Below are 26,596 nucleotides of genomic sequence, written 5' to 3' on the forward strand. Positions count from 1 at the left end.
TGTGAAGTATCATTATAAGAGAAATGACATGGGGTTAAAATAATAACATGAAACAACTCTGTGGGTTGGAGCAATTAATATAACACACGCTGCTCTTGCCAGATGATGATTATCCTGGCAGTGCCGGAAAAAAGGTGATAAATGATTCAGAGAGTTATACTTGTGCAGTGATTATGAATAAACCTGGACCCACCCATCTCCATTAGTTGCCCTGATACAAGCCCAGCCCAGGATAAAATGCGAGGGAAGAGTGAACCACCCCACCAAACAGCAGACAGCAGGGCAAACAGAAAGAGCGTGGACACCCAGCTACGGCTATACAGCCTCTCTCAGTCACACAGACGTGCTCTCACTGCTTGTTCTCTCTCTCTCTCTCTCTCCTGCTCCACTCTCACTCCCTCTCTTTGACACACACACACACTCACACACACACACACACACACACACGCACACACACAAGTAGACACACAATTTGCTCAACTCATTCACAGACACGGGTCAGGCGGCCTCACGTTTCACCTTGCTCTGCCCCTGGTTGAAAGAAGAGGGAGCCTCTGCAAGGTGCAGCCATAGTGCCGCAGTGGTTTCACAGCCGGGTAACGTTAAGTCAAGAGACCTGAGCGCTCCAGGGAAACTTGAGAAGAGCTAGAACCTTCTTAGGAGATGGAATTACAAAGCGCTACATCACCTCTGCAGTGAAGGAGCAGGACAACCAGACACACAGACTCAAGACCATCAAATTGTGACTCACATCAGTTCGGTTTGCCATGCTCTTCCTGAATGGTTCCTGGTGAAAGCAGCTGCTGCTCACAGAGACTGTACGCAGTGGGGTGGCGAATGGGGAGCACCATCATGCCAGCTATTTGTGCAAGGTGCACCTTGGGAGTGTGACCCACCATGTGCAAATGGACGGCGGCCGTTGCTGCTCACTGCGCCGACCTCACCTCTATCGGCCCAGCCCATATCGGGCTACCTCTTCTGCCCGGTGCTCTCCCTGTGCGCCTTGCATGCCTCTCCTTTCTCCTCTTTCTGGCCAGTGCAGCTCTTGCAGGATGCCCGGCCGGATTGGGTCATGACCCACTGCACGTGCTGGCGCGAGGCACAAACTGCTCATGGACTCTGGAACGCCACACACGCAGTTACAACCACCTGGAGGGTGACGTTCGGCTACGCCGCCTGTATTCCGCCAACAAGTTCTTCCTCTGCATCGACAAGACCGGCAAGGTGGACGGCACACGGCGCAAAAACTATCCAGACAGTGAGTACGCAGTAGCGTCTTTTCCCTCTTAGCCTACTACAAAGGGTGTGGGCTTATTATGTATCAACCTTCACTTTTATTGCATGCATGCTTTTTTATGGCTTTTTTATCACACGGGATTCCTCTGCCTTTGCTTGGGTTGACAGATTTTACCTTCAGTTCCTTCAGGGTCATGAGCTAATGCAAGGTGCAAGGCTTTGCTAGATATTCTTTGGAATTGAAAAGGCATGGCCATGTTACAACAGAATAACCTTTTGAATTCTAAAAGATGTGTGGTGGCTGGACAAGAATACGAGAGCAGGGAGTAAGAGAATTTCTTCTGAGAATATTTGTTAGAAATTTGGCCACAATAAATTATATGCATTTTATAATTTTATAAATGATGATATGATAGTAAATGGTAAGAATATTATAAATTTTACAATACACTATAAATAAATAAATAGTATTATTTATTACTCTAATGTTTTACCTATATTTCATAGATATAACTTTCCCATAAGATTTTTCAATTGCAGGTGCAACATTTTATTCATTTTCCACAACATTTACTGGGACAAATTGCCCAAGTTTTGCCCACAAATTTCCCACAGTGTTGTTACTGGGCTTGCATGCTTTTAGCTACTCATAGCCATGCAGGATTTACCACATTTATTTCTCAGCAACCAGAGATTTGACAATATGAGATCATGTCAAGAAGACTTAACGGTCATGAGACTAACACATTGTAGTGGTTTGGGGGTCTGACCTTAGTTTGACCAAAGTCTTACTTTGTGTGTTTATATGTGTTGCTGAGTACCCTTTTTGCAAACAGTGTGAATCATCTCTTCCAGACCAGTCACTCCAGCTGGGAGCACAGCTTTTCTCTGTTGGTGTGCAGCTGTCCAGATTCAATAGAATTACACAGAATTGCAAGTGACTCTCATTGCATGATACTAGGTGTGGAACAATGAGGCTACACGTGACAAGCAGTATGATGGACTTCCGAATTCAGGATTAGGTTCAGGAAAGCCATGTGGACATACATCTGAGTTAATATCATAAAATTCTAGCTTTTGGAATTTTTTAATCGTGTCTGGTCATTTCTGCAGCCAGTAATGTTTTGTTATAGACCCGAAGGAATGCCTGTCACCAACAGTTGCTTTCCAAAATTGTGGATTTTCTCAGTTTTTAGTTTCCAGGGCTCTGTCAGGTCTGCTTAGATGTTGCACATGGGTTTGGTGAGGTGAAATAGTACAGCCCTCCAATGCAATTTCCATGTTCATTTACTAACTATACACTCATTTCCTGCACCTAAATTTCAAAAGTGCCCCTTGAGTAGCAAGGGCCTCCTTTGCCATGATATAATAGATCTTGCGTAATTCATGAATTGTTCTCATTGGTGCTAGCGGAAAAAAAACACTATAAATATTCCTCGGGACACTGCCTAGCAAAATGCCTGAACTATATTGGGAATTTTGCTAAGAATGTCAGGCAAGGTCGATCAATCAGATTAATATTGAATAAAATCAAATGGAGCTATTGGGCAGAATGTACCTAAATATAAATCTGGGCATATCTGATCTGTATTAATAAAATGCAGCAAAATACCTTCATACAAGAGCCATTATGTACATGTATTCTCATTTACAGATCCTATTTTATTTCTCACAAATGCACTAGTGCTGTACTCATGGGTGGACTGCGCTGCTAACAGTGTTATCCACCTTCATGCCATCCACCTTCGTCCTCGGCATAGCCCCCATGATCTGTCAACACGCTGCCATAGCCCAAACAGGGGACATTCGTGCCCACCCCTGGCCCTACTCACTTTTTCCCTTTTTCCAGCCCACGCTCCTGACTGCTCAGGTGCAAAAACAGTCGGAATTAGTCAACGAGACCTCGGCTAATTGAGGTTGGAAAATATTGTATCAATCCCAGTGGAGTGGAACAGCAGAGGGGAAGATGCAGAGCCATGAATTCAAAGAAGGGAAACCAAGAGAGAGAAACAGAAAGAGTGAGACAGACAGCAAGAGGAACTCAGGTTTAAAATATAGAAAAGGTAGAATGAAAGAGGAGACAGGAGAGAGGGAGGTTTTGTGTGGGAATGATAGTAAGCCAGGGCTTCTTTTGTGTCAGAGAACTGTTTTGGTGAATGGAACAGTACCCATCTTGACTAGCACTGGCAGTCTGAGCTGAATTAAAACCTGGCCATGAGTTAAAGCAAACACTTTTTTTTCTTTTTCTTTTTTTCAAATGTTCTGGTTTTAGCACTTGTTTGTTGGCGTGCCTATTTTAGGAAAGTTCTAGTTTAGCCAGTATAAAGGCAGAACACTGACTCTGGGAAACAAATAATTTCACTTACACAAGGAAATTCAATTCCGTGCTTTTGAACACCTTGTTCCGGCTATAATTCTAGCCAGAAGTTGAAGTAGTGGAGTACAAATTGGTTAAGCAGTGAATGGTTGAGATCAAGCAATTACAAGGTTGATGGACAATTTGAACGAATCAGAGAAGGATTTCATGATGAAGTGGTTTTTGGTTGTTTGGTAGTTTAAGTTGTTGTTCACTAAGCCAGATTTCTGAGCAACATTGATCATAAGCTATCTTCTGTCCTCTCAGAGATCAAGGGATCAAACAGCTAAAAAGCATTATCTTTGTTTAAATGTTGTGTTACAGATGGTTTAGCTCTGCTGAAAGGGGGAAAAACACACACACGCCCCTTATCCACAATTATTTTCTCCAACAGCAGTCCATTTGGAAGAATTTGTTTAGCCAAAGTTGTTTTCCTTTTCATTATTCATGTCACAGGTACTTATGAAATATTGGTGGTACGCAGTGCCAGCTTGCACGATCTTTTTTTTCCTCTTAAATTGGACTTTAAAAGGACACACTGTTAAAGTCTTGGGTGTGTGTGGCTAAAGACATGAAATGTTTGATTCGGGTCCAGGTGGTGACACTGCGCTTAGCCCTGTGGAAATAAAGTCATGTAACCGGCATAATCAGAAAAGTCACTTGTGTTAAAATATGCTCAGTTTGCTGTGTGCCAGGCCCTGTACCCTCTCTCTCTCTCTCTCCTCTGTTTCAGCTGTATTTCCAGGGGCTTGTGTCATGTTTACCAAGTTTCCCCGTCGTAGTTCTGCATCTCCCTTTACATGCTGCTCTTTTCCTTTGCTGTGATTTCATAGGCGTGTTGCGCTTGGCCCCAAGTCACAGGAAGAAAATCATCCACCCGTTCTGAATATATTGTGGAATTATTTAAAACATATTTCAAGAAGCAGGACTGTCAGTCTACTGAGGCACAGACAAGCCACAGAAGGGAGATTGTACACTGCTAATGCTGGCATATACTGTAGGAACTTTAGCAGTCACCAGAGGTGAAAAGGAATGTATATTGCAGTTATATTCATTATTTTGGCTCAAACATGTCAGATGAATCTTATTTTCTGGAAGAATGTGTTTTAATATGCATTAAATTACTCGTGTCCAATAACAAAGTGTGTCTCAGATTCACAGACCCACGAATTCAACGCAGAAATGACAGTAATGATGGGAAATATTTCAATAGTAATTTAGTGGTCAGGTCCTGTCCATTTTGATGGACAGGATTGAGGCTACATATAGGCATATGCGAGGATTTTATACAACTTGCCATTGATTCAATCAGAGAAGTCGATATTGGTATTGTAACTTCATACCGCCATATAGCAGCACAACATTATTTGTTGACACGTTGATTTTGGAACAGCTCTCTTACAGCCTGGTCTTGCTATTTCACACCAATGCCAAGAGCCTGAGAAAAAATAGCATTTCTACTTAGCACTATTATGACCTCTGCATGAGATGTAAGTAATAACCTTAATATAGTGAAGCAGGTAGCCATTTTCCACATGCCATTCAAATAATTCTTGAACAAGCTAGTCAGTCTAATGTGTGGACCTTGTACCACAAATTTGAGCCCAGACTAGACATGTGCACAACTGATTTTCTTATGCTGTGTTTACGGTGAAGTTTGCAAACTGTAATTCCTCACCTATAGCCAGTAAAATCCACTGAAATTCCACCATGAAATTATTATTATTTTTTTTTTTTACATTTTTCTAAATTACTTTATAGCAATACTTGGTTTAAGATCTGTAAAGAAACAGGCACAGTACGTTTATCTTTAAAATTGACTAGATTAATCATAGTTTTGAGAAGGAAATCATAAGCATTAGTTATCTTAGCTGGCTCAATGTTGCTAAGCTATTCACTAGTGTCTAGTGCTGTTGCTGCTGTACTGCAATTTCAGTCCAAATGCTGCAGTATCAGTATCGTATGTGTACAGTATCAGTAGCCACACCTGTCTGTGTTTTTTATGAGCTCTATGTGCTGTCAGCACAAACAAAAGCCACACTTTCATGGTGGCAGCCATGTTTTTTCACACATTTCTCTTGTCGATATGGCGTTATAACTTGCAATTTATCGCTTACAACACCACTACTGCTGAATTACAAGTTGAAAAATAAGTGATTTTGCTATAATGAACCAATCGGCTTATAAGGACCGGAAAAAACAGATTTTCTACCATTTCAGGTTTATGGACAGCAGACAAGGTGTAACAATACTACTAACTTTGCAATCTAGATCATTTTACCAGCAGCAATAATGATAAAATCTGGTCAGGTTTTTTTTTTTTTTTGGCTATTCTGCACTAATGCTAAGTTGAAGTATTTAATAAATAGCATTAAAATAGCTTTTAAAATGATTAAAATGAAGTGTTCAATTTGACAGAGAAGAAAAATATGGCTCTGATATTTAGTTTCACGTTTATTTGTCATGTGCCAGTTTATTTGTCATGTCAGTTTTAAATTGTGGAGCTCCTATGCAAAATGTGTAAAAGTCAAAACTAATGGGCATTTAAACAAAAACTCACACTGAGAGTCTACTAGAGATTGTGGTCCTGATTAAGCAGTATGCCAGGTGATTCCAACCACTTCTCTGAAATCATAGAATGTTGCTTACTTTAAGTCTAAAGAGAGTTCCAGGGGCATGTGGTGCCAACGAGATGGAGAAAACTGCCCATTTAATCCTTTCAAACAGGGATATTGGGTCCAACTATAGTGGGAAAATGCACAAAGTTCATCTCTTGCCAGTTGTTCTTGGCACTGAACAGGGACAAGGGAAAAACATGAAAGACACACACACACCATGTAGGAAAAGTGTGACAGGATATTTGAATTAATATAACTTCTGCTAACCAATAGATAAGTTTGATACCATGAACGGACACAAAAAGTCACAATTAGCATTTTTTCCCAATTTGCAGTCTGCCTTTGGCTGCATTCTCAGTTTTACTAGGTTCATCAATATATTTATTGAATCTGACTTTGAGTCCACATGGCTTTCTTTTCTGCTTAATATACTGGGTGCTTAAAACACAGAGCTGTCTCTACCAGTAATGACTGAAATATCACATACAACATCAGAGCACGCTGTGCACTAGATATTAAAGGTTTGTGAATAAGGTCAGAAAAATGTACATGTTTAAAAGGCCAGGCAAGCCATTTTAGCTTTGGTGTTTTAATCAGCTTTGGCATTTTAATCAGCTACAAATTCATTAATTATATATAGTTGTGTTTTGTGTTTCTGTGTCCCACATATCTGACAGAGTTGGTAAGAATAACCTGGATACCTTCTTGTGCACATACGCACACATAGCAAGACTAGCCAAGAAAGTCGACTGTTTGCAGAAAGTGACATATGGTACATTATTTGCAATAAATACTGCTGGCATGCAGCTATCTTTTCTAGAACTGTTTGACTAAACTTTGGCAGAATCTGTGATGATTCTATATAATAATAATAATAATAATAATAATAATAATAATAATAATAATAATAATAAAAAACAGACAGTTATCACATTTACATATGTAACTCACATTCTTTTTCACCCAACTGATCTGCCATGGGTTGGGAGAATCACTTGGATAGCACATGCCTCATTAAGCAAACGACTCACCTTAAGATTCTGTGGAATAGTTTTTTGAGATGATGAAATTAACCTCGAAGGACCCGAGGAAGGTGTACTGCAATGGACTAATAGCAGCAGTGTAGAATTCCTGAACTGGTATTAACTCCTGATTCCTGAACTAAGTATTGCACAAGGAGGAAAACCATCCTCATAGAGGGTCTGAGCATCCAGCCCACCTATAGACCTTAGTAATGACATCCAGGTCCCAGGGGGTGCTGTTCTGTCTAAATAGAACCATAATTCATGCATCAGAGTGTCATTTCTATGTGTTTGCCTTTAGACTTTAAAACACCAAGGGATATTTGGTTGGTTTAGAAAATTGGGTAATATGACCAAAATTGGGTTTTTGCCTAAGGACAGAAAACTGACATCCTTCTTCTGAATTTGAAAGCACATGTGATTTGCTTTTCTTCTGAACTGTGGGGTCTACCTTTTTGAATCACACTTCTGTCCATGAGGGAACACAATTTTTGGGTCAGATATTTTCGAGGTCCTGTATTTGAGAACACTTGGGGTCATGCACAGAGCTGTAGCTTGTATATGCCTATTGAATCAGTGTTTAACATCCAATGAATAAACTAGCTGTACACAAACTAGCTAGCTAACCTCCTTTAGCTAGTTAATCACAGAGCTTCGCCTAGCAATAGCTATCAATACAAGCAATTCACATATTTGTTATGACTCCTGGATCTGAAGGCCAGCATGTTTGTTAAACCACTGATCCAGGTAAAAGAATTGTGGGATTTCCAGCAATGAGATGGATACTTGGAATGCTGAACTCTAATTTGTAAAGAAAAGTACCTAAGAGGGTTGCTGCCTTCTGACTGGCGCTGTTTAAAGTGTGAACGTGCAAAATTCATATACCTAAATGCTGCCCAAATAAATATATTTTATGAACATGTACACAATCACTGAAGTAACGTTACAGTAGAATGGGTATTGCTCCACTACACCAACAATGTGCTAAAGCAACTAAAAGGTGACGTTTAATGAAAACTGATCCAAGACCCATTTTTTTCCCCTCAATGAAAAGTCATTAGCACTGTTATTCTAATGTTTTTATGCAGGATGTAAAACAACGATTAATTAGATCAGTTGGGAATCTACGGCTAGGCTTACTCATGCAGCACCATATGCTGACTAACATCTGCCAAAGGAAACATTGTCGTTCTTTCTGCTTGCTGAGGCTAAATGAGCGAGAGCAGACAGGCGCTGACAGTCTCAGCCTCACTGTGTCAAGACCGAGGTACTGGCAGCATCTCTTTAGAACGCTCTGTGGGAATTTTAGGAGCTCTGAATTGATCTTTTGATTAAGACGTGCATTAACCCAGACACTACAGTATTTTTTGGAAGCTGATTTCTCAGGACTACTGGGGATTCCCTTGTATTTGCTTATGAGATTTCTGAGTTGCAGGTTCTCAGACCTACTGAACAAACTGAGCCAAACTGAGAAGATAGTGTGAACCAGTGATTCACTGTATGCTTCCAGGAGAAGAGTGCTGAAAGTGTAGAGGTTTATTACACCCATAAATCTTGAGCTATAACATGCATGAAATGGCATGCATGAGGCATGTTTGTCACACTTTTCCTCGATATACTGTAGGAAGTAAAGCATTTCAGGGGTTGAGAGACTTATCCCAGGCTCTATAACTCATGGTCTATCCGATCAGGTAAAATGGTGCCATTGAAACCAAGCCACTGATTCATTGCTGACTAAGAACAAATATGACATTATAGATCTCAGATGGCCAAATGATAATAAGAGGGTGGCACACCCATGGCTCAGGCGTTCACATTTCAGCCAGGATTGCACGGACATTTAGCTGATTAAGCTGTAAAAGGGCACAGAAGGCAACTATAAAAAAAAAAAAAGAATGAGTCATAGGCATATATAAAAATATCTCCAAAGCCACATAATAGAAAATTCAGGGCTCAGAATAAGAACTAAACAATCAGTATATACTTCAGAAAATATATACAGTGATCCATGTCCCATGTCTAAAGACTTAGTATATTTTTGTCTAAAATTTACACCTGAATTTGAAAAAATCTATGCATTTAATTCACATTGAAAGCAAACCCAGATGAACATAACTACTAATAAAGAATCAAGAATGACACATTTTTTCCTCTCAAAATAAAACTGTATCCAAGGGAAGAGACAGGCCTGTTTACCACAGCAATACATAAGGATCTTTGCCCAGCTGTCTCACCCACTTATCCATGTTCATAAATAGTATGTAGGGAGGTTATAAAATCTTCCAGAATATGCAATATAACTTCTTTATAGCTTCATCAGGTGCTAGTACGCACAGGGCTGGTGAAGCTTGTAATCACGACCTGTTTGAAACTGATCTGCAGGTTGTATATTAGTATTATCTTGTTTGATAAAGTCTAATCTCTTAATGATCCTAAAACCTAGTTTTGCATACAACAGTAAACAGGAATGTAACATAGCTATCTGCTACCCTGATAAAATGTGCAATTAACAGAGTTTGCCTTCAAGGAATCTATTAAGTTGCTTGCGTACCTGAATGAGACTACAATAGAACAGTAATTGATTCTCAGAACTAGCAACTTCTCAGTCTAAATGACACTTAATACTTTGACACTTGATACAGTGACTTCATCATTTGCAACTAAGGTAAAAGGATTGTTCACTTGCTCAGTGACAAAAGGTATATACCAGTTCTGTATAATTTATTGAATGCCACAAAACCTGTTTTTAATAATATTTGGTATTGTTCGACACACTTCACTAGCTTTTTCCTGAGTTTTATCTTGTACATGAAATGACATACTGAGAAAACTATAAACATTAAATAAGATTAAATATGCTCTAACAATAAAGGACCTTGAATGTGAAAGAAGTCCCAAAGTTTTTTCTTTGTCTTATATCAAACCATTTGCCAACAGCCAATAATTCCATCTAGAAAAGTAACACAGATTAAAACACAGTCTGCAGTTTTCTACAGCAAAGAGTCCTCACTTGACTTCACTGGTTGGCTGAGCAGCTCTCAGTCACCCTCTGTAGAGTATAGGGTTAAGGTCAAGGCCTGTGTCACTGCTGAAGACATTTGACGGGTCTGACAGGTGGCTGATGGTACTGTTGTGTTATCTGTCACCTCCCTGTCTAGTTTGTCTCATTTAAGTACTGCAGAATAGAGGCCGTCCTGTGTCTGATCAGCCGAGTGTAACATCCTAGACCCTGCTCTACTGCCCTTCCCTTCTCATATGTCTGGAGCAGTTTTTTTTAGGTTTTAAGGTTTTGGAATAATAAAGGAAGAAAGAGTGATGTAATTTATGATAATCTGGTTTGTCGCTTCAAACATGACCAGTTTCGAATTAGCATGTCATGCTATGCCATCTGGGCACTGCAACAATGACAAAGGAGCAACAATGTGTTCCCCAAATCCATTTGTGGACAGGCCAAGCAGCTGCAGAAGCAAATTGGTGCAATTAAGTGCTCCTGAGCAATGAGCTCCCCCTGAGTCTGGCCCTTTTGAGAGCTGCTGGAAACAAGCAAATCTCATCAAATCTGTCTGTAAATGTCAGAGCAGGCCTTTTGATGCAAGGCCGCTCACTCCTTGATTAAAGAAAAGTTCTTTCTTGGGCCTGATTTCTGTCCACCACCAATCATTCATTGCCACACAGGAGCAGGCAAACTAGACCACAGGTTCTTTAACCTCTTTCACCTCAAGTGAGAACCTCCCCTAGACCTCCAGTACTTCAAAGGTTGGGGTTGGAAGGCAATTGATTTTTGGTCATTATTTTACGACAGATTTTGCAGTGATTAATGACCGAGCTCTGCTCAAAGAGTCGAGTAGAATTCAAGTAGGGTACATTTACTGAGAGGCAACTCAAGTAAGGTGACACACATTGTTTATGGATGCAAACATAGACCCAGCTCTCCACCCTGCTCAGGCTTATATATCATTCATCCAGAGTAACCACAGCCATCGTAACTGTTATGAAGCATTTTTCACAACACTGATACACACAGTGCAGATCAGATTCCCTTAAGATCACCTCCAGAGCATTACAAATCCGTCTTTCATCTGTAGTTCAGGAAGTCCCTGGATGAATGCAGACTAATTGTAAGAGTGTAATTCTAAGAGTGTATAAATCTGGCCGACTGTGCTCATCTGAGGAAATGATGACCTCTGACCCTGGGAACCACTGACTGTGGAAGTGGCCTATTTATCCGGCTAGGTAATTGAGTAATGAAAGACTTCCTCTGCTCTCTGAGTGTCCCCATAATCCATAGCCACAACAGGAGGTATGGTGGGCTGGTTTTCAGTTTTTCTGTTTTTAGAAAAGGTTTGCTGAGAAGAGTTTCTTTAATTCATTAATTACATTTAGATTATAGGGTAGTAACAGTGCGTGTGGGAATCAGTCCTGCTTGTGCTGTTATGATATTCGTATCCGGCTGTGATATTGTCTAACAAGTTTAGTTGGTTCTATTTCCCAAAAAACATGTAAGTAGTTACTAATGTTGCACTAAATGCAGCATGTCCATGTTAAGTTTAGTGCACATTACATGATTTTAACCCTAAATCTTCCCACTCCAGCTCTATGACTACTCTCAAATGCAAATATGCATGTTTGTATTGTCTTGTTGATGAAGGTGCTTCTTTCAGAGCATTCTCTAATAAAGGTACCTCATGCAGCCGCTGTTGCATGGAATTCTGAAAAACTAATGATTCATTTTGACCCACATTGATAACCTGATTCGGTCATGCAGGTTTCTCCTTTCCAAAATCAAGGAGATCCACTGTTTCCTGTCCATAGAGGCCACTCAGGTGCTTTTTCATTTATTGTCATCTCAAGATTGGATAACGGCAACTTGTGTCTGGCCGGTCTTCTATATGACCCCATGCATATACGGGTCGATCCATCCACCATGCCAATGCACTACTTGTTTTTAACCTCCTCAAGGTCTCCCACACCACCTGCACTGTCTTCCTAAACCTGCCCACTTCAGATTTAAAACACAGATGCTTGCCTACAAAGCCAAAAATGGACCAACACCCACCAACCTTAAAATCTCTTATCATACCTCTCTCTGTGCACTGCTCATTTCTAGCACAGCTCGACTAGACCCACTATCCTTAAGGATAAAAGGAGTGGAGCATGGATCAAGACTCTTCTCTGTCCTGGCAAACAGGTAGTAGAATCAACTTCTCCTGGCTGTCGGAACAGCTGAGTCACTAATGATCTTCAAACGAAGACAAAAAAAACTACCTCTTCACCATGCACTTGACATAAAACTTCAATCAAAGAATGAATAAATAAATCTTTTAACCTGTGTCTTTTCTTTCATGTTGTATTAACCTTTAACTTAATGGTATTCTTAGTCCCTGAGACGTGACCAGATAAGACAGTGAAAAGAGTAAGGGATGAAGGTGAGGTAGTCCTTGGTTTTTCGGTGTTTCTGCCTCTTTGTCCTCATCTGACCCCTGCCTCTGTGCCTCTCACCTGGCCTATCTGAGTGTGCGTGTATGTGTGCGTATATGTGTGTGCAGGGGGTAACGGGATACCTGTCACTGCCACTAATGGCCTTTTGAAGGACCTGGCTAATCCCCAGAGCCTGCATTCAGCGAGGCATAAAGGGGGAACGGGGATCAGGGCAGGCCCCTGAAACCGTACAAGCAGCGGATTGTGTGAGCAGGAACGTCACCCAAGTGTGCAGTAGTGTGAGAAAGGACCAAAAGAGTCCCGCTGCCAGCGGTGCCAGGTCACGCTGCCCTAATTACTCGCCTAATTTATACAAAACATCATTTGAAATGTACCATTTTCTAAGCAAATCTGATGACCTCTACTAATCATTTTCCGAATATGCAGCAGAAAATCTCAGTGATCGCTACCTTACTGGGGCCTGTAATAAGTTCAGGTAGAGAACACAGTGATAGACATGTAAAGGGAAAATTTGACAGTGTCAGCATTAAAAGCAGTTTCCAAACCGGAACTCTTTGGTGCACTCACTATTCCTTTCACTGTCATGACAGATTTAGTGAATGTGACAAATGTTTTAATATATTGTAACATGATGAAGGACAAAAAAAGAAATAGAAACTGAGTCTCAGACAGGTGTTCCATATTATAGCCCGAGGACATTTATTAGTTAGGACAGAATGCTCTGCAAAGCTGTTCAAATTTGTGACACTGTCCAAAAGGTTTGCTTTAAAAAAAAAAAAATCAAATCACCATAGGCTGTAAATTCCACAAGATAAAAGTTGGATCATTGGTTTTATTCTACAACTAGACTGGATGTTGAACAAATATACATTATTATATCTGACATAGTCTAGCAGTGAACTTAAATAACTTAATCTCCTTAAGATGCCCTAAGTGAATATTATTTCGTTTAAGTACAGAATAAAACATGACTGGGTATGCCGTTGTAGGAAAGAAATCAACAGTGAGGTGGAGTTACTGTTACCACACCAAAGCTGGTTATTTATCAATATCTTTTTTATCATACCACAGCGATTTGCCAAAGATTAATTAAAGAGCATGCCATGTTTTTATGTTACATTTAATATTACATTAGAGCTCTAGTTGTTCCCTTTTTTTTTGTTAATAAAGCAAAAAAAAGTGCAGAAACCATAAACCTTCTGTTGTGGAGACTGTGGAAAACTTACAGTTTTTAAGTCTCTGAGAATGTGCTGTTATAGAACTAATAATAATAATAATAATAATAATGTTTGTTTGAGAGAGCGTGTGTTAAACCTTACAGCCATGACTACTGTTATAGCTGCCTGAGCTGCTGTTATAGAAAATTAATGTTATAGAATCTGACCAAAAATCAAAAGAACCTAACAGTGCAGTGGTATAAGTATAACTGAAGTCACTCTAGTCTCTTGTGCAGGTGAACAGGTTTACAGGGTGTTATCAGTGTCAGCACTGTTTATTTCCCCCATGAGACAACAAGTATTTGGGACAGAGAGAAGAAAACAGGCACACAGTCACTGAACTCCTTTTTTTTCTCCTTACTTTTTTGTCTTTCACTCTTTCCTTTTCTGAAGCCCAGGACAGAATCGTTGTGTTTTTCTCATAGTAGGATCTGAAAAGACTATTATCAGATCATTAATATCCAGATCAGAAAAGAATTTAATATTTCCATTTTTCAATATGTCATATTGAGCTGAAAGGATTTTTTCTCCTCCAATTCAATACATTTTTTTAAAAACATTAATTTTAGATATTGTCACAAAGCAAGAGAAATATCAATTATATATATATATATATATATATAGTTAAAATATATATTATATTTTAAATGTATTCGTAATAAGCAAGCTAGAGGCGACATTGGCAAAGGAAAATCATTGAGATGGGATCAAGGAAGAATGCCCGAGAGGAACAAGAGTCAAAAGGTTAGCCATCTGAGCATCACTCAGCAGGATTATAAAATAGTCTCGCTTCTATAACTGTGTACTATATGGTCAAAAAGTAACAACTGTGTAACCAGGAAATTCATTCGTTTTAACACGAAAGTTATCCTGCATCTGTTTACTGTGCTGAAACAGTTTTATCAGTTTTATGAGTATTCAGTACTCGTGTTTGAAAAATGGTTTGAGAATTCTAAATCCTTGAAACAAAAACAACAAATGTTTTTGACATTACTGAAGAAATACATCTTGCTTAAGACATAAAATAAACTTTTTTTGTAATTACAGTTTTACAGTTTGCTTATTTTTGGGTGAATTAAACAGTTTGTATACTTTGGGAACCTATTGTATATTTTAATAGTAGAAATAGCAGTGCATTACAAAATTAGGAGGAGAAAAAAAGGTTTAAACATAGAACTTGTCCTTTAGGAAGCAATGAACCCTTAACTACCCTTAAGAACCACTGAGAAACGTATTTTGCTTTCACTTACGTAAAATGCCTACATTCCCTTTCTACATGAGCCACACACTCACACACGAGTTCACTTCCTCTCACCTTTCCTTCCACTAACATTATTCTTGGTTGGCTTCTGTAAACAGTACAAATTAGAGCATCATTAATTATGAGAAGTTGTGTTTATTAGTGCTGTGGGGTGTCATAAGCTTTCATTGTAATCATTGTAAGTTGTGAAGAATTACCTCATTTGAGGAATTGAATGTGAGACAAACCCATGGCAACTGCAATACAGTCAATATTGTGTTTACGTAAACCAGGATGGGTGAAAAGGTCATATCTTGATGTTCTTATTGGAGTAAAAACAAAAATGTACACGGATGTATGTGGTGTGGGATGTAGGAATATATGACTGAATATATGAATATATGGTCCCCAAGCAGATTTAAAAATATAAATAAATAAATAAATAAATAAATAAATAAATAAATAAATAAATAAATAAATAAATAAATAAATATGCAAGCCAAAAGGTTTTCTAATGGTTACTAAGGTTACAGTCAGATTTAAGTGTAGCTGCATTAATAATGATGTCAATGGAAGGTCCTCAAAAGGATAGTAAATGTGTTTGTGTGTGTGTGTGTGTGTGTGTGTTTAGTGAGACATGTCTCATAGCCTGTTGGGTGGGATAAATGAATCTCACTCGACTACAGAGGCTTAGAGCATGATGCCTGTTCAGAAATGCGAGTTTTTTCCTCACAACTCACCCTGTCTAACGTCTCTGCGGAAAACTCCGAGCTACTCATAAGAACCGTTTTTGAGGAGTTTCGTAACTTCAGCAAACCCCTTGATGGAAAAATCACATATGTGTGGAAAAAAAGAGTCTAAAAAACACATTTCACATGTAAATAACATGATTTATCTTTGAGAAGGTAGTGCTGGTGCTAGAAAAACTGCAAGTCTGCAAGAATAGTGTGAATTCAAATACTGAATGGACATAAGCCCATAATAAAGCTTCTAGAAAGTGTTCGACCTTATAAATGCTGAGCATGATTGGTGAAATACTATTACAATATAGATGGTTGTCATTTTCTGTCATCTGTTCATTAGGGTGACAACTTACACTAGACTTACGTAACACAGCATCATCGATCATTCATCATATCATATCCATTGTTCAGTGTATCACAGCAATGTTATTAGCACAACATAGCATTATACTGATACCTGATACCAGTATTGGTACTGACGCATCCCTGGCAGAAATATACTCTACTCAGATCTAAAATAAAATTAACACATAGCTAGTCAATCCGTTATTTAAATGATGTCAAACAGAGTTGAAGAACCAAAAGCTAGAAAGGTTTCTGCAAATATTACCTCTGAGTTTGTGTGTTAACCCTGACAAACCAGGTGATGACATTACAGAACATCTTTTTTTTATCTCTGCTCCCTGGCAGGACAGAGCAAGTTTCACTTAACAACGACGCCATTCACCGGCTCATTGTCACCGTCCATGATGATGTCAGCGCAAACAGCTCCCAGCTCATTCACACAGATCACGCTATCATGTTGCAGGTTCACAAGCTTGAATACCAAGTGTTTCTCAGCACCTCAGCAGTAGGAATGTTGCCATTATGGACCTGATATGTCAGATTTTGATACAGGAAAGCTGTCATGATACGGTGCATCACCTAGAGAGAGTTATAGCAATTTGGCAGTTTGGCCAAATACATTTATACATTATTCCTCTTTTTGAAATAAGACAAGAGGAGATTCCAACTGCTACTGTAGCATCATGGCTAAATTACACATCTAGGTTATCTGTAAGAATGAGTATCAGCAGTAGGAGCAACCATTTGGAGGATTCATGCTTAGTTTATTATTTGTCAGTTGTTTACTTTGCAATAATTCTTGAATTCTTTAATTTATGAAGATTAAAAATTTAACAATAGATTTTTCTAATAGAAATGACAACAAAGTAGTAGGGTCCATCGAATGGAGTATCACATGAATAAGAGGTTGTATAGAAATTAATCATGTCTTTTCAGTGAAAAGAAACAAGTAGGATTGAAGTAATATTGTTAATCTTTTAATTTGTATAAATGTTTTCATGAAGCAAACCAAACAAAAAAATTGCACTAGATTTACAAATATTTCAGTAAAGCACTTGCTAAGCACATTGATAGCATTGACACCCAGTGAATTACAAAACGACGTAAAAAGATTAACAGTGAAAGGGCATGTCCGAAACATGTTCCAGTAAAGCAGCTTAGCTCTCTCAATATATTTATTTATATTATAGATTTATTTTATATTGCTTTCTTCCAAAGTCATTAACATGAAATGACTTTGTTGAAATGAAAAGTTAAATTTGTGAGTTTATTTGAATTAAATAAACTATGTAACTTGATAGTGTTACCTTATGTAAGCTTGAGTTCCATATAATGCTGATTATATGATTTGGATTAGTTGAAGCATTTCTCCTTATACATGAATTTTGACAAAAGTGTTGTAGGACATGGACATTTTTACAGGCTAGCTACAGATTTTCATGAACATTACATTTCTTGATTTTATATGAAGAAATTTGTTCTTGTTAAATGAGGCTCAATCCCCCAAGAACCCTGAAACAGTAACTCTCCTGAGTCGGCACCAAGCTGTTCCTAGCAGTAACTGGTGTGGCCTTTTTATGGTGTGAGATCTCACCACACACAGGCTGAGACAGGAGCCGGCTCGAGAGCACATCCGCGGAGGCAGATCAGATCAAAGGTCCTGGTCATGGCCATTAGGGCCAGCAGAGAGGAACCCGACATGAAAAGCCTGTGTTTTGAAAGGGAAGCAAAGAAGAGAAAGAGAAGGAGCAGAGAAAAAAACAACAGTGCCCTCTCTTAGCAAACTGTGAAATAATTGAAAAGGTACGTCAATCAAGGGCAAGCGTACCGTTGGAACCGAGAGATTCCCAGGCTTTTTTAGAGGGGGCGACAGGCCAGGGAGAGATGCTGAAGGGGGCGACCTGCGAAATTAAAGACCTCCAGGCAAGTTGGGAAAAGCTAGAGAAACTCTGCCCAATCTTTCACCCGGCCTACCCCCTCCTTCCCTTTTAATTGAGGTGGGAGGAACCTTGGTCTTGGCAACAAAAGCCGGGTCATTAATAAGTCCTTGTCGGCTTCCAGATCTCAGGTAGGTAACAAAGACCTATTCGGAGCAAAGGGCCAGTTGAAGGAAACATAATTTTATGACCCCCCTGACCCCTGTAACCCCCCTACTACCACCACCAAGACCTTCTTACTACTATGTACAACTCTTAGCCCTCCCCTTCTCCTTATTCAACTATAAATTTGACAAAAGAAACCCAGTGAGAATTCTCTTTTCTCCCCCGCTTCTCTTTCTACCTATTTTCAAGGTCAAAAAAAGACCCAATGATCTGAAGATGGGCTCACTTCCAAAAAACTCTACAGACTGGGGGGCTGAAAGAGAAGACTGAATGCGAAGACAAAACGAATAAAGAAGACTAAGCACAGGACTTGTTCCATGCTTTGAGAAATCCCATGCAAGATCAGAAAATGTCTGGTCCACAGTTGACTAAGCAGATGCGAGGATTTGCTTAATTGACAGTTTTGGCTAAAAGGTTAAGAGAGCACAGACACACAAAATGACCTTTTTGAACGATCTTTGGCATTGCAAACTTGCGGTATAGGTTACAATGCTTTTTTCCCCCTGCTTATAATGCAGTTTAATTTAAGATGGATTATGTGGGCCAGGACTGAGATTAAAGATGTACATGTTTAAGAATAAAGGTTCCATCTGGCACCATAAAAAGGTTTTTTCCATCTATCCCTTTAGGGGAATCCTTAAGGTAATACATTAGCACCTGTTTAGAGACAGAAGAACACCAAAGCAGCAAATACTCAGAAGTCTGTTAAGCATTTTTTTTAAATTTAATGAAACGTTATCTAGTTCATATATTTATTGCTAAGTTTGTATAGTTTTAGCTGTTTTGACTGACATTTAAACAGAATGGGTTTAATCCAAAGCCAAAGAACTAAAAAACAAGAAGCTAATGTCACTTAGACCAAATGTTCTGTTGGTGGAAAGTTCTGGAGTAAAACGCTCTGCGGCTCTAATGGTTTATTTTACAGTTAAAGGAGTTCTTGGCTGCAAAAAGTTTGAACTGTTACCTAAAAAATGTTTAAAAATGTAGAAAGTTCTACAAATTTAAGACTAAATAAAGCTGGCTGAGGTCGGTAATGTTTGTTTAATCCTGCTTTCCATCCTTTTCCATAAGATGGTACTAATACATAAGTGGTACAATGTAAATGAAAATCAAAAATAATCCAGTAGATATGTGAATTCTCTGAGTTGCATGTTGTATAAGCATGGTGTGACTGCGGCTGTAATAGACATATCTTGAACTTTAACCGTATATCTAGTATAATTGCCTTGAGTGCATTTAAATTTAACTTTGAAGGCAATTAATAGTTAATTAAACTATTGTGCTTTTACAGATTGTTCCCCTATTTTTGTTTTGTCTTCGAGAATCCCAGAGTATGACTCATTTCTTGTGAAGCATCCTAAATCTAATCCATAAGAGGTTGATTAAACGGCGATGAGGAGAGGTCTTGACTCCCGGGGCTCGTACCTAATTACAGACATTAGGAATAGCAACACTTTCAGGCACCAATACTTTTCATTTGACTGGCTCAGTCCTTGTAAACTTGTTGTGAACCCTAGTCATCTGGGACGTTGTCAGAGACGATTACAAGCTGTACACATACTTCTACCACATGATGTTTGCAACACCCTACGGAAACATAAACAGGAAAAAACACACACGGGTCTTCAAAGCATGGGCATTTCTAATGGAGATGATGAGTTGGCTCTGCAGCTGGTGGAAGCTACCTGTATGACCTGCCAGTCTGGCTTCAAGCTGCGACTGGGTTTCCTTCGCCCGCATGTCAAAGAAGAAAGCCGCTCGATTTGTTTATTTACTTTCTTTCTTCACCTGAAGAGGGTGATGTCTTTAACTGGCATGCATACACAGGACACTTGACTGTGTTTCTTTTGCTGTGTTGAGAGTTCATTACCGCAAATGAAGCCAGTCACCATCTAAGATTAAGGGTTCTAGGTGATACAGTACACAACAATAAAGCATAGAAAAAAAAAACATGACAGGGTGTGTTGCTATAAGAAAATAATTTTCCAATAACAACACATCCTACAGTTGTTCCTCTTAGACAGCAATTTGCCAATGATTACCATTTTTATTTATTAAAGTATGACACATCGTACATTTCATACAATTATAGCTAATGTTGTGGAACTTTTAAAAGAAACATTACTTACTTTGCTCTTCAACAGTTTAAGCTGGTCCTCTATGCTAGATCTTTGAGCTGGTGAAATGATTTCTTTGGATATACAGAGTGTGCCATGTCCCATAAAAAGCTTTCAGCATAATCCTTTGGCTAATATTCTGTTTGGAAAATTACTTTTATTGAAGTTGAATCGCAGGTTGTTTGGAGATTCTTTGGAAAGTTAAGTGTTTTTTTTTGTATCAAAAATAGAGTTAGTAAATAGAGCTTGTGTAATGGGAGTAAAGAAGGATTGTACCAAAGACACTTTAATTGATAAACTTTTATATTAAGAGTGTAATTTTTACTTTGGGTTGACTATCAATACTAACACTCATTGCTAGAGAAAAAAAACTATGCTTGTAAGAATTTGATGTGACATTCAAATGTGAGATTAACAACCAGATATCAATTGGCCTGTGAAAGTTTGTACAGTCTAATGTCTGGTATAAAACTCAGATTCTGCCTGGAACCCTATCAGCATTTTGTGAGCCTTTGACAACATAAAGCTATTCATTTTGTGACATTATTATATATATTATCTTATTAACACACATAACTTGATTATAGGTGTTTCAAGGAAAAAGATTGTCTAACAAACTATTCAGCTGTATGAACTTAGGCATGATTAAACGTAGACATTCACCTTAACACAAGATTTCAACTAGGAATGCTTGAATGTTTGTGAGATTTATATGGATGCATCTTTGTAACCAGCAGATGAACTGATCAGGTTTCCAAAATTTGGTTTCCAAAAAATCTAATTCTTCAACAGCTTCCTTGATGCTTAAAAATATTTTATGGGTAACTGAAGCATACAAATTAGTAATAATTATTTTAAATGTTTTAAATATACTTCCCGAATATAAAAAATATACATATATTTCTATTTAAGTCTCTCAATTATGCCTTCACCATGTTATGCTCCACCATCTTTTCCAACTGCACTTCACCTGTAAAGAACTCTTTCATCCACAAGGCATCTGTGCCTGCAGTGGATGTTTTTGTTTTCTGCACTATTCTGTGTCAGCGGTTATGTATAAAATTCCCAGGAGATTAGCAGTTTTATTAAATAATTAGGTTCAAAATGTCTGAAAGCAAAATATTGACATGGCCACAGTCACTGAGATCACATTTCCCCCCATTTTAATGTTTGATTTGAATATTAACTGAAGCTCTTGACCTGTACCTGCATGATTTTATGTATTGTGTGTCTCCCACATGTTTAACTGCATGAACGCAAATGCAAAATTGCATATTTTGACAGTACTACCACATTCAATTCTGTAGCTACTGCTTGGCAGTTGATACATTACATACTGATCAATATACAGTATGTGTGTAATATGAATAAAATCAGGAAATACTACATACACCATGATGGCACTGTCATAACAACTACAACATCATAATAACCACAAAAACTTCCTTTTCCCCCCTCCAAGTGTCGTTAAACAAGTACGATTTAACCACAAATAACCAGCCTTCTGGGATTGCACTAGTTCAATGTGCATTAGTTCAATACGGCAGAATCAGAAGCAGTAGGTCATCCAGGGATTTCTCACCTACTGTTTTATGAACACTGAGAATTCAGACATGCTCCTTTGGCATAAAGCATTTCACCTACTGTTTCATAGGTAGTAATACCCATAGATAGTAAGCATATTTGGACATAGCACAGGTGTACAGGTTCACTGAATCATTGAATCGCAATAAAGTCCAACACCAAACAAGGCTCTGAAGCTTTATTTTTATTTGGATCTGATTTGCATCCAATCCAGCAGAGAGACTTTGATCTTAAGAGGAGTTTTAGCACTGTGAGATGCTAAAGTGTGAACATATTGAATAGGTGGTATTAACCTGTGTTTCAATATTAATATAGCAGACTATGTTTGGCCCAAAAGTTTTAGTGTAACATGTATAATCTAATGACTTAATGTCTTCAACCAGGGCTCAGACTCTAAAGCCTTGAAGTTGCTTCTGGGTCAGTTCCTGCATTTGCTGCCTGCATTTCCTTACTGGCACTGGGTCAACATCTCATTCAGCACCTTGATGTGATTCTGTGTTTACAGTCCAGTGCCAGCAGCTGATTTGTCTGTGTCATTTCCTCTCACAACCCTCAGCAGAGACTGAATGTTTCCTAGGGTGTGTGCATTTTTTTTTTTTGGCTCTTTGAGCTAAGTAACACAGCCTTTCGGGAACATGGATTATCCAGACAGATAGCATTATGCATCAGGGTTCCTTGGTAGGTGAAACCTTGAAATAATGTTGAGAAGAGAGCCTCCCGTACACCAATCAGATCCCATTCAGATGTTGATGGACAAACACTGAGGTTTGTAGTGGCCATCTGCTTTATCGTCGTGATCTGGCTTCCAGTTTTAAAATAAAATCAGATCACTAAAGGACATGGGCAGAGTGATCTGATAAATGATGAAATACAAGAGTGAAACCCAGCAGAATTGCCAGCAGCATTTAAAAAGGTTTTTATTTATTCCCACATATCAGTGAAACTATACATGTCATTATAACTATAAGGATAACAGTGGCTCTCAGCTGCAGGTACACAAGAAGACATGTACCTGAAATAATTCAAAAAGAGCTATTGTTTCTTGTCATGTTTTTTTCTACTCCTGGGCAAAGAAATATTCCTAGCACACACGGATGGCTGTTTTTCTAATCGCTAATGATAGAGTATGTTTTGATGGGGAAACTCCCCCTCCTCTAACCCAGGCTTCTCTTTTCTGTTTTCTTCTCCAGGTCTGATGGAAATCCGATCTGTTAGTGTGGGAGTTGTCGCCATCAAATCTGTCAGCACCGGCCTGTACTTAGCTATGTCCAAAAAAGGCACACTCTTTGGATCGGTAGGTACATCTTCAATCGTTTTACAAGACATTCTGTAAGGGCTGCGTGCGAACTAACAAAATATTTAGAGCAATGGTATATGGTGTACTTGGAACTTCCTATTGCTTGAAGTGAAAATAATATTTACCTTCATCCACACCTGGATGTGGTTGATTTCTGTCCTAGCCCAAAAGAAAAATGAACCTAGCAGACACTGTCACTGAAATGCTGCTGAACTTGCCAGAAAATAAGCACACTGACCTAAATCCTATTTAACTGAGCTCACTGAGCTGCCTGAGGTTTACGAGAACTCCTTGAGGGCTCCTGCTGCTCACACTCCTGTTCCTGTGAATCGTGTGCGTGCCATCAGACAGTTGTTTGTGCCTCGTTTAATGAGCGTGTGGTGCCTGAGCACTTTAAGCGCTCTATGAGACCATCTCAGCATGACAATCAGTCACCCAGCGAGGATAAGCCGGCCTTTCAGACATATCTAGTCCAAAAACAAACAAACAAACAATCAATCCATGTAGCACGAAAACGTCTGATTTCATCCCTGTTTGAATCTCAGCCTAATGACTATTAATCACAATACTCACTCAGGAGCTGATCTTATCTAAGTGCAGGCAGCGGGACGGCGCTGATAACATCCCCTGAGCGGAAACCTGAACCACATTGTCATTGTGCCATCTCTTCTCGAGATAAGAGCTCTATCCAGCCGTAGCAGAGGAGCAAAATATCACTGTAGTAGGGGTGTAACGCAATACCACTATCTGTAGTTGTTTAGTGTGTCTGTATTCAGATTTGGAAATGACAGCGCTGATTGCGCTCTGTGAATTCTTGCTCTTACACTTCCTCCACCTCAGCTACATCACAACAGATAATTGTGTACTTTTTATTTATGTATTTATTTACTTTTTTGTCACACAGTTTTTGCCTAATTTAACCTCCTGTGACACTGATCAGGCAGTTACTAAGGATGAATGCAGTGACAATTGTTCATGTTTATATGCTCTTCTCGGTTCAGTCTTGCTCATATTGTCACATAATTTTCCTAATTTTAAGCATTTATTCCTAAAAAGAAGGACGATCAGCAAATATAATAAGCCATGAAATTATTAAAAATATCTAGAAGTAAGATTATTACACTTATATTTGGTTTATTGTAATCATACAATGGTTTTTGTTGAACTTAAGTTGAATTCTCAGGAGTCTGAAAATGAACGTAGTTGTTATTTCTCTCGTCTTTCTTCTAGGTAAGATATAACCCAAGCTGTAAGTTTAAGGAGCGTATTGAGGAGAACGGCTACAACACATACGCATCTCTGCGCTGGAAACACGGCGGGAGACAGATGTTTGTGTCGCTGAATGGTCGAGGGAAGCCGCGGAGGGGCCATAAAGCTCGCCGGAGACACCCTTCCACTCACTTCCTCCCAATGCTCCCGACATAGCTGCAGTCTCTAATTAGCCTTTTTTTATTATTATTAATGTCATACGCATATATAGCTGTATATGTATGTTTGCAGAGGATTCTTTCTACATCATTTTTTTTGCATTGTCACATAGTATATTAACTTATTCCTCCATCCCTGTTAGCTTAAAGCCTAATAAAGCTTTTGTAAGGTGTTTAATATTATGCATACACAATTACCTGCCATATTTATGTTTCTGCTGGAGAAACTAAGCATTTACAACATCTCTAAGCAGCTGCTGTAAAATACATTATCACATTTACATAAACAGCAATAGACTAGTAGATAAGATTTCAGAAACAAAACTTCCCCAGTCACATATAATGGAAATATAATGGAAAGCTATTTGTGTTATAACAATTGTGTCTTCAGTTTTGAGAAAAACATTTTTCAAGCTTTTTGTGTTTGTTCAGATGTGTATTTTTATGCCAGGTGTGTAAATATGAGTGGAAGTGCTTCTAACATCTTTGCTACAATCAAACTACATTTAGATTAATCAGTTACATAGAACCCTTGTCTCTCTGAGGGAATCCTTAACCGTTATATGTAGAACCCTAAAATTAGGGTTTCCCTTTCAGCTGTCACAAGTATTTGAATATAAATTTTGTATATTTGAATGATATTCACATCACATTAAATTAAATTCCACCTTCCCTGTAGTATGTAATATATTTAAAATTTGCTTAAAAACACTTTATAGTACCAGGACATGATCTTGCACTAATACCGGAATAAATACTTAAAGGCATGTACTAATCACGAACTAATGAAGAGTTAAACTTAACTATGACATGAGCCTTATGAATTCATGTGTAAGTACATGTTAGTACATGTTTGTTAATTAATGCCTTCTATATTTGTATACTTCTTTAACTTATAAGAAAGATCATGAATTATGCATGTATCATTTCAAATTGTTTAGATAATTTTCTGAAATTTAGCTGCATAGAAAAACCATTGGTTGGCAGAGGATTACTTTCATAATTTACATGGATCCTCCTTATTGATCAAAAAAGATACACCAATATTAAACACTGAAAATTGAATCTCAACTAATTTTTACGTTGTTTCCCTTCCATTTCTCTTCAAATCACACCTGATAGATATACTGGACCTGATATATATCTGATATATGATATCTCAGTGGCTCAAGCCCAGGGTTTTGCTCCTTTATAGCAGTGTCTGCTAAATGAAGGAATGCTGCAATGGATGGGCAAATGGATGGGCTGAGATGAAATTATTGGTGTCATTATTTCATCTTTCCCACATGAACTCTTAATCCTCACCAAGACGTTAAGGTTAGCTCTTCATTAGTTTGTGATTAGTACATTTTTACCTAAGTATTAATTCATGTGTTAGTGCAGGATTATTCATGTACTGTTATTTCTTTTCTTTGAGCTGGTTAAGTGTAAGATTTACCTTACAAGCGTATAATTCAAAACTACAGGTTGATTTTGAAAAAAACAACAACAAACAAACCATTTTTTGAGAAAAATTACATAAAAGCAAATCACAGAAATGCAGGTGAAGCATCCTACATTCCCAAAGTGTAGTGGTCAAACTCAGCATTTAGCCAATCATATTTCCACCAAGACCAAGTACATCTAACAAATTCTTTATATTCTACAATAATAGCTGAATGCCTGTTAAGCAGCTCATTTTAGAAATTGTAGATGAGCATAGACAAGACCATTAGCTGCTTTGTTAAGCATCAAGTGTTTAACATCACTGTAGAAAAATAACTATTTTACTAGGATGTAAAACCTTTCTCTTTAATAAAACATTTACTGTTCTCTGAATGATTTATATTTGGTCCAATTTATATAAACTCAAT

At 38.4% G+C, this 26,596-nt stretch overlaps 1 protein-coding gene across 1 annotated transcript; it reads left to right on the forward strand.

The window, feature by feature from the left end:
* The first annotated feature begins 276 nt into the window (after nucleotides 1–276).
* On the forward strand, nucleotides 277–26,596 carry fgf22 (fibroblast growth factor 22). Its single transcript, XM_058400453.1, has 3 exons — nucleotides 277–1,258; nucleotides 23,210–23,313; nucleotides 24,547–26,596. The coding sequence occupies exons 1-3, from the start codon at nucleotides 898–900 to the stop codon at nucleotides 24,739–24,741; spliced, it is 660 nt and encodes a 219-aa protein (XP_058256436.1). The 5' UTR covers nucleotides 277–897; the 3' UTR covers nucleotides 24,742–26,596.

Source organism: Hemibagrus wyckioides, linkage group LG10, assembly GCF_019097595.1.
Source record: "Hemibagrus wyckioides isolate EC202008001 linkage group LG10, SWU_Hwy_1.0, whole genome shotgun sequence".
Lineage (NCBI taxonomy): Eukaryota > Metazoa > Chordata > Actinopteri > Siluriformes > Bagridae > Hemibagrus > Hemibagrus wyckioides.

What these genes read in the sequence shown, in the direction of transcription:
- fgf22 (XM_058400453.1), top strand. Translation starts at nt 898, where the DNA reads ATGTGCAAATGGACGGCGGCCGTTGCTGCTCACTGCGCCGACCTCACC. An exon ending in GCGCAAAAACTATCCAGACA is followed by an intron (nt 1,259 to 23,209) that starts GTGAGTACGCAG and finishes TTTCTTCTCCAG; the next exon opens with GTCTGATGGAAATCCGATCT. An exon ending in AAGGCACACTCTTTGGATCG is followed by an intron (nt 23,314 to 24,546) that starts GTAGGTACATCT and finishes TCTTTCTTCTAG; the next exon opens with GTAAGATATAACCCAAGCTG.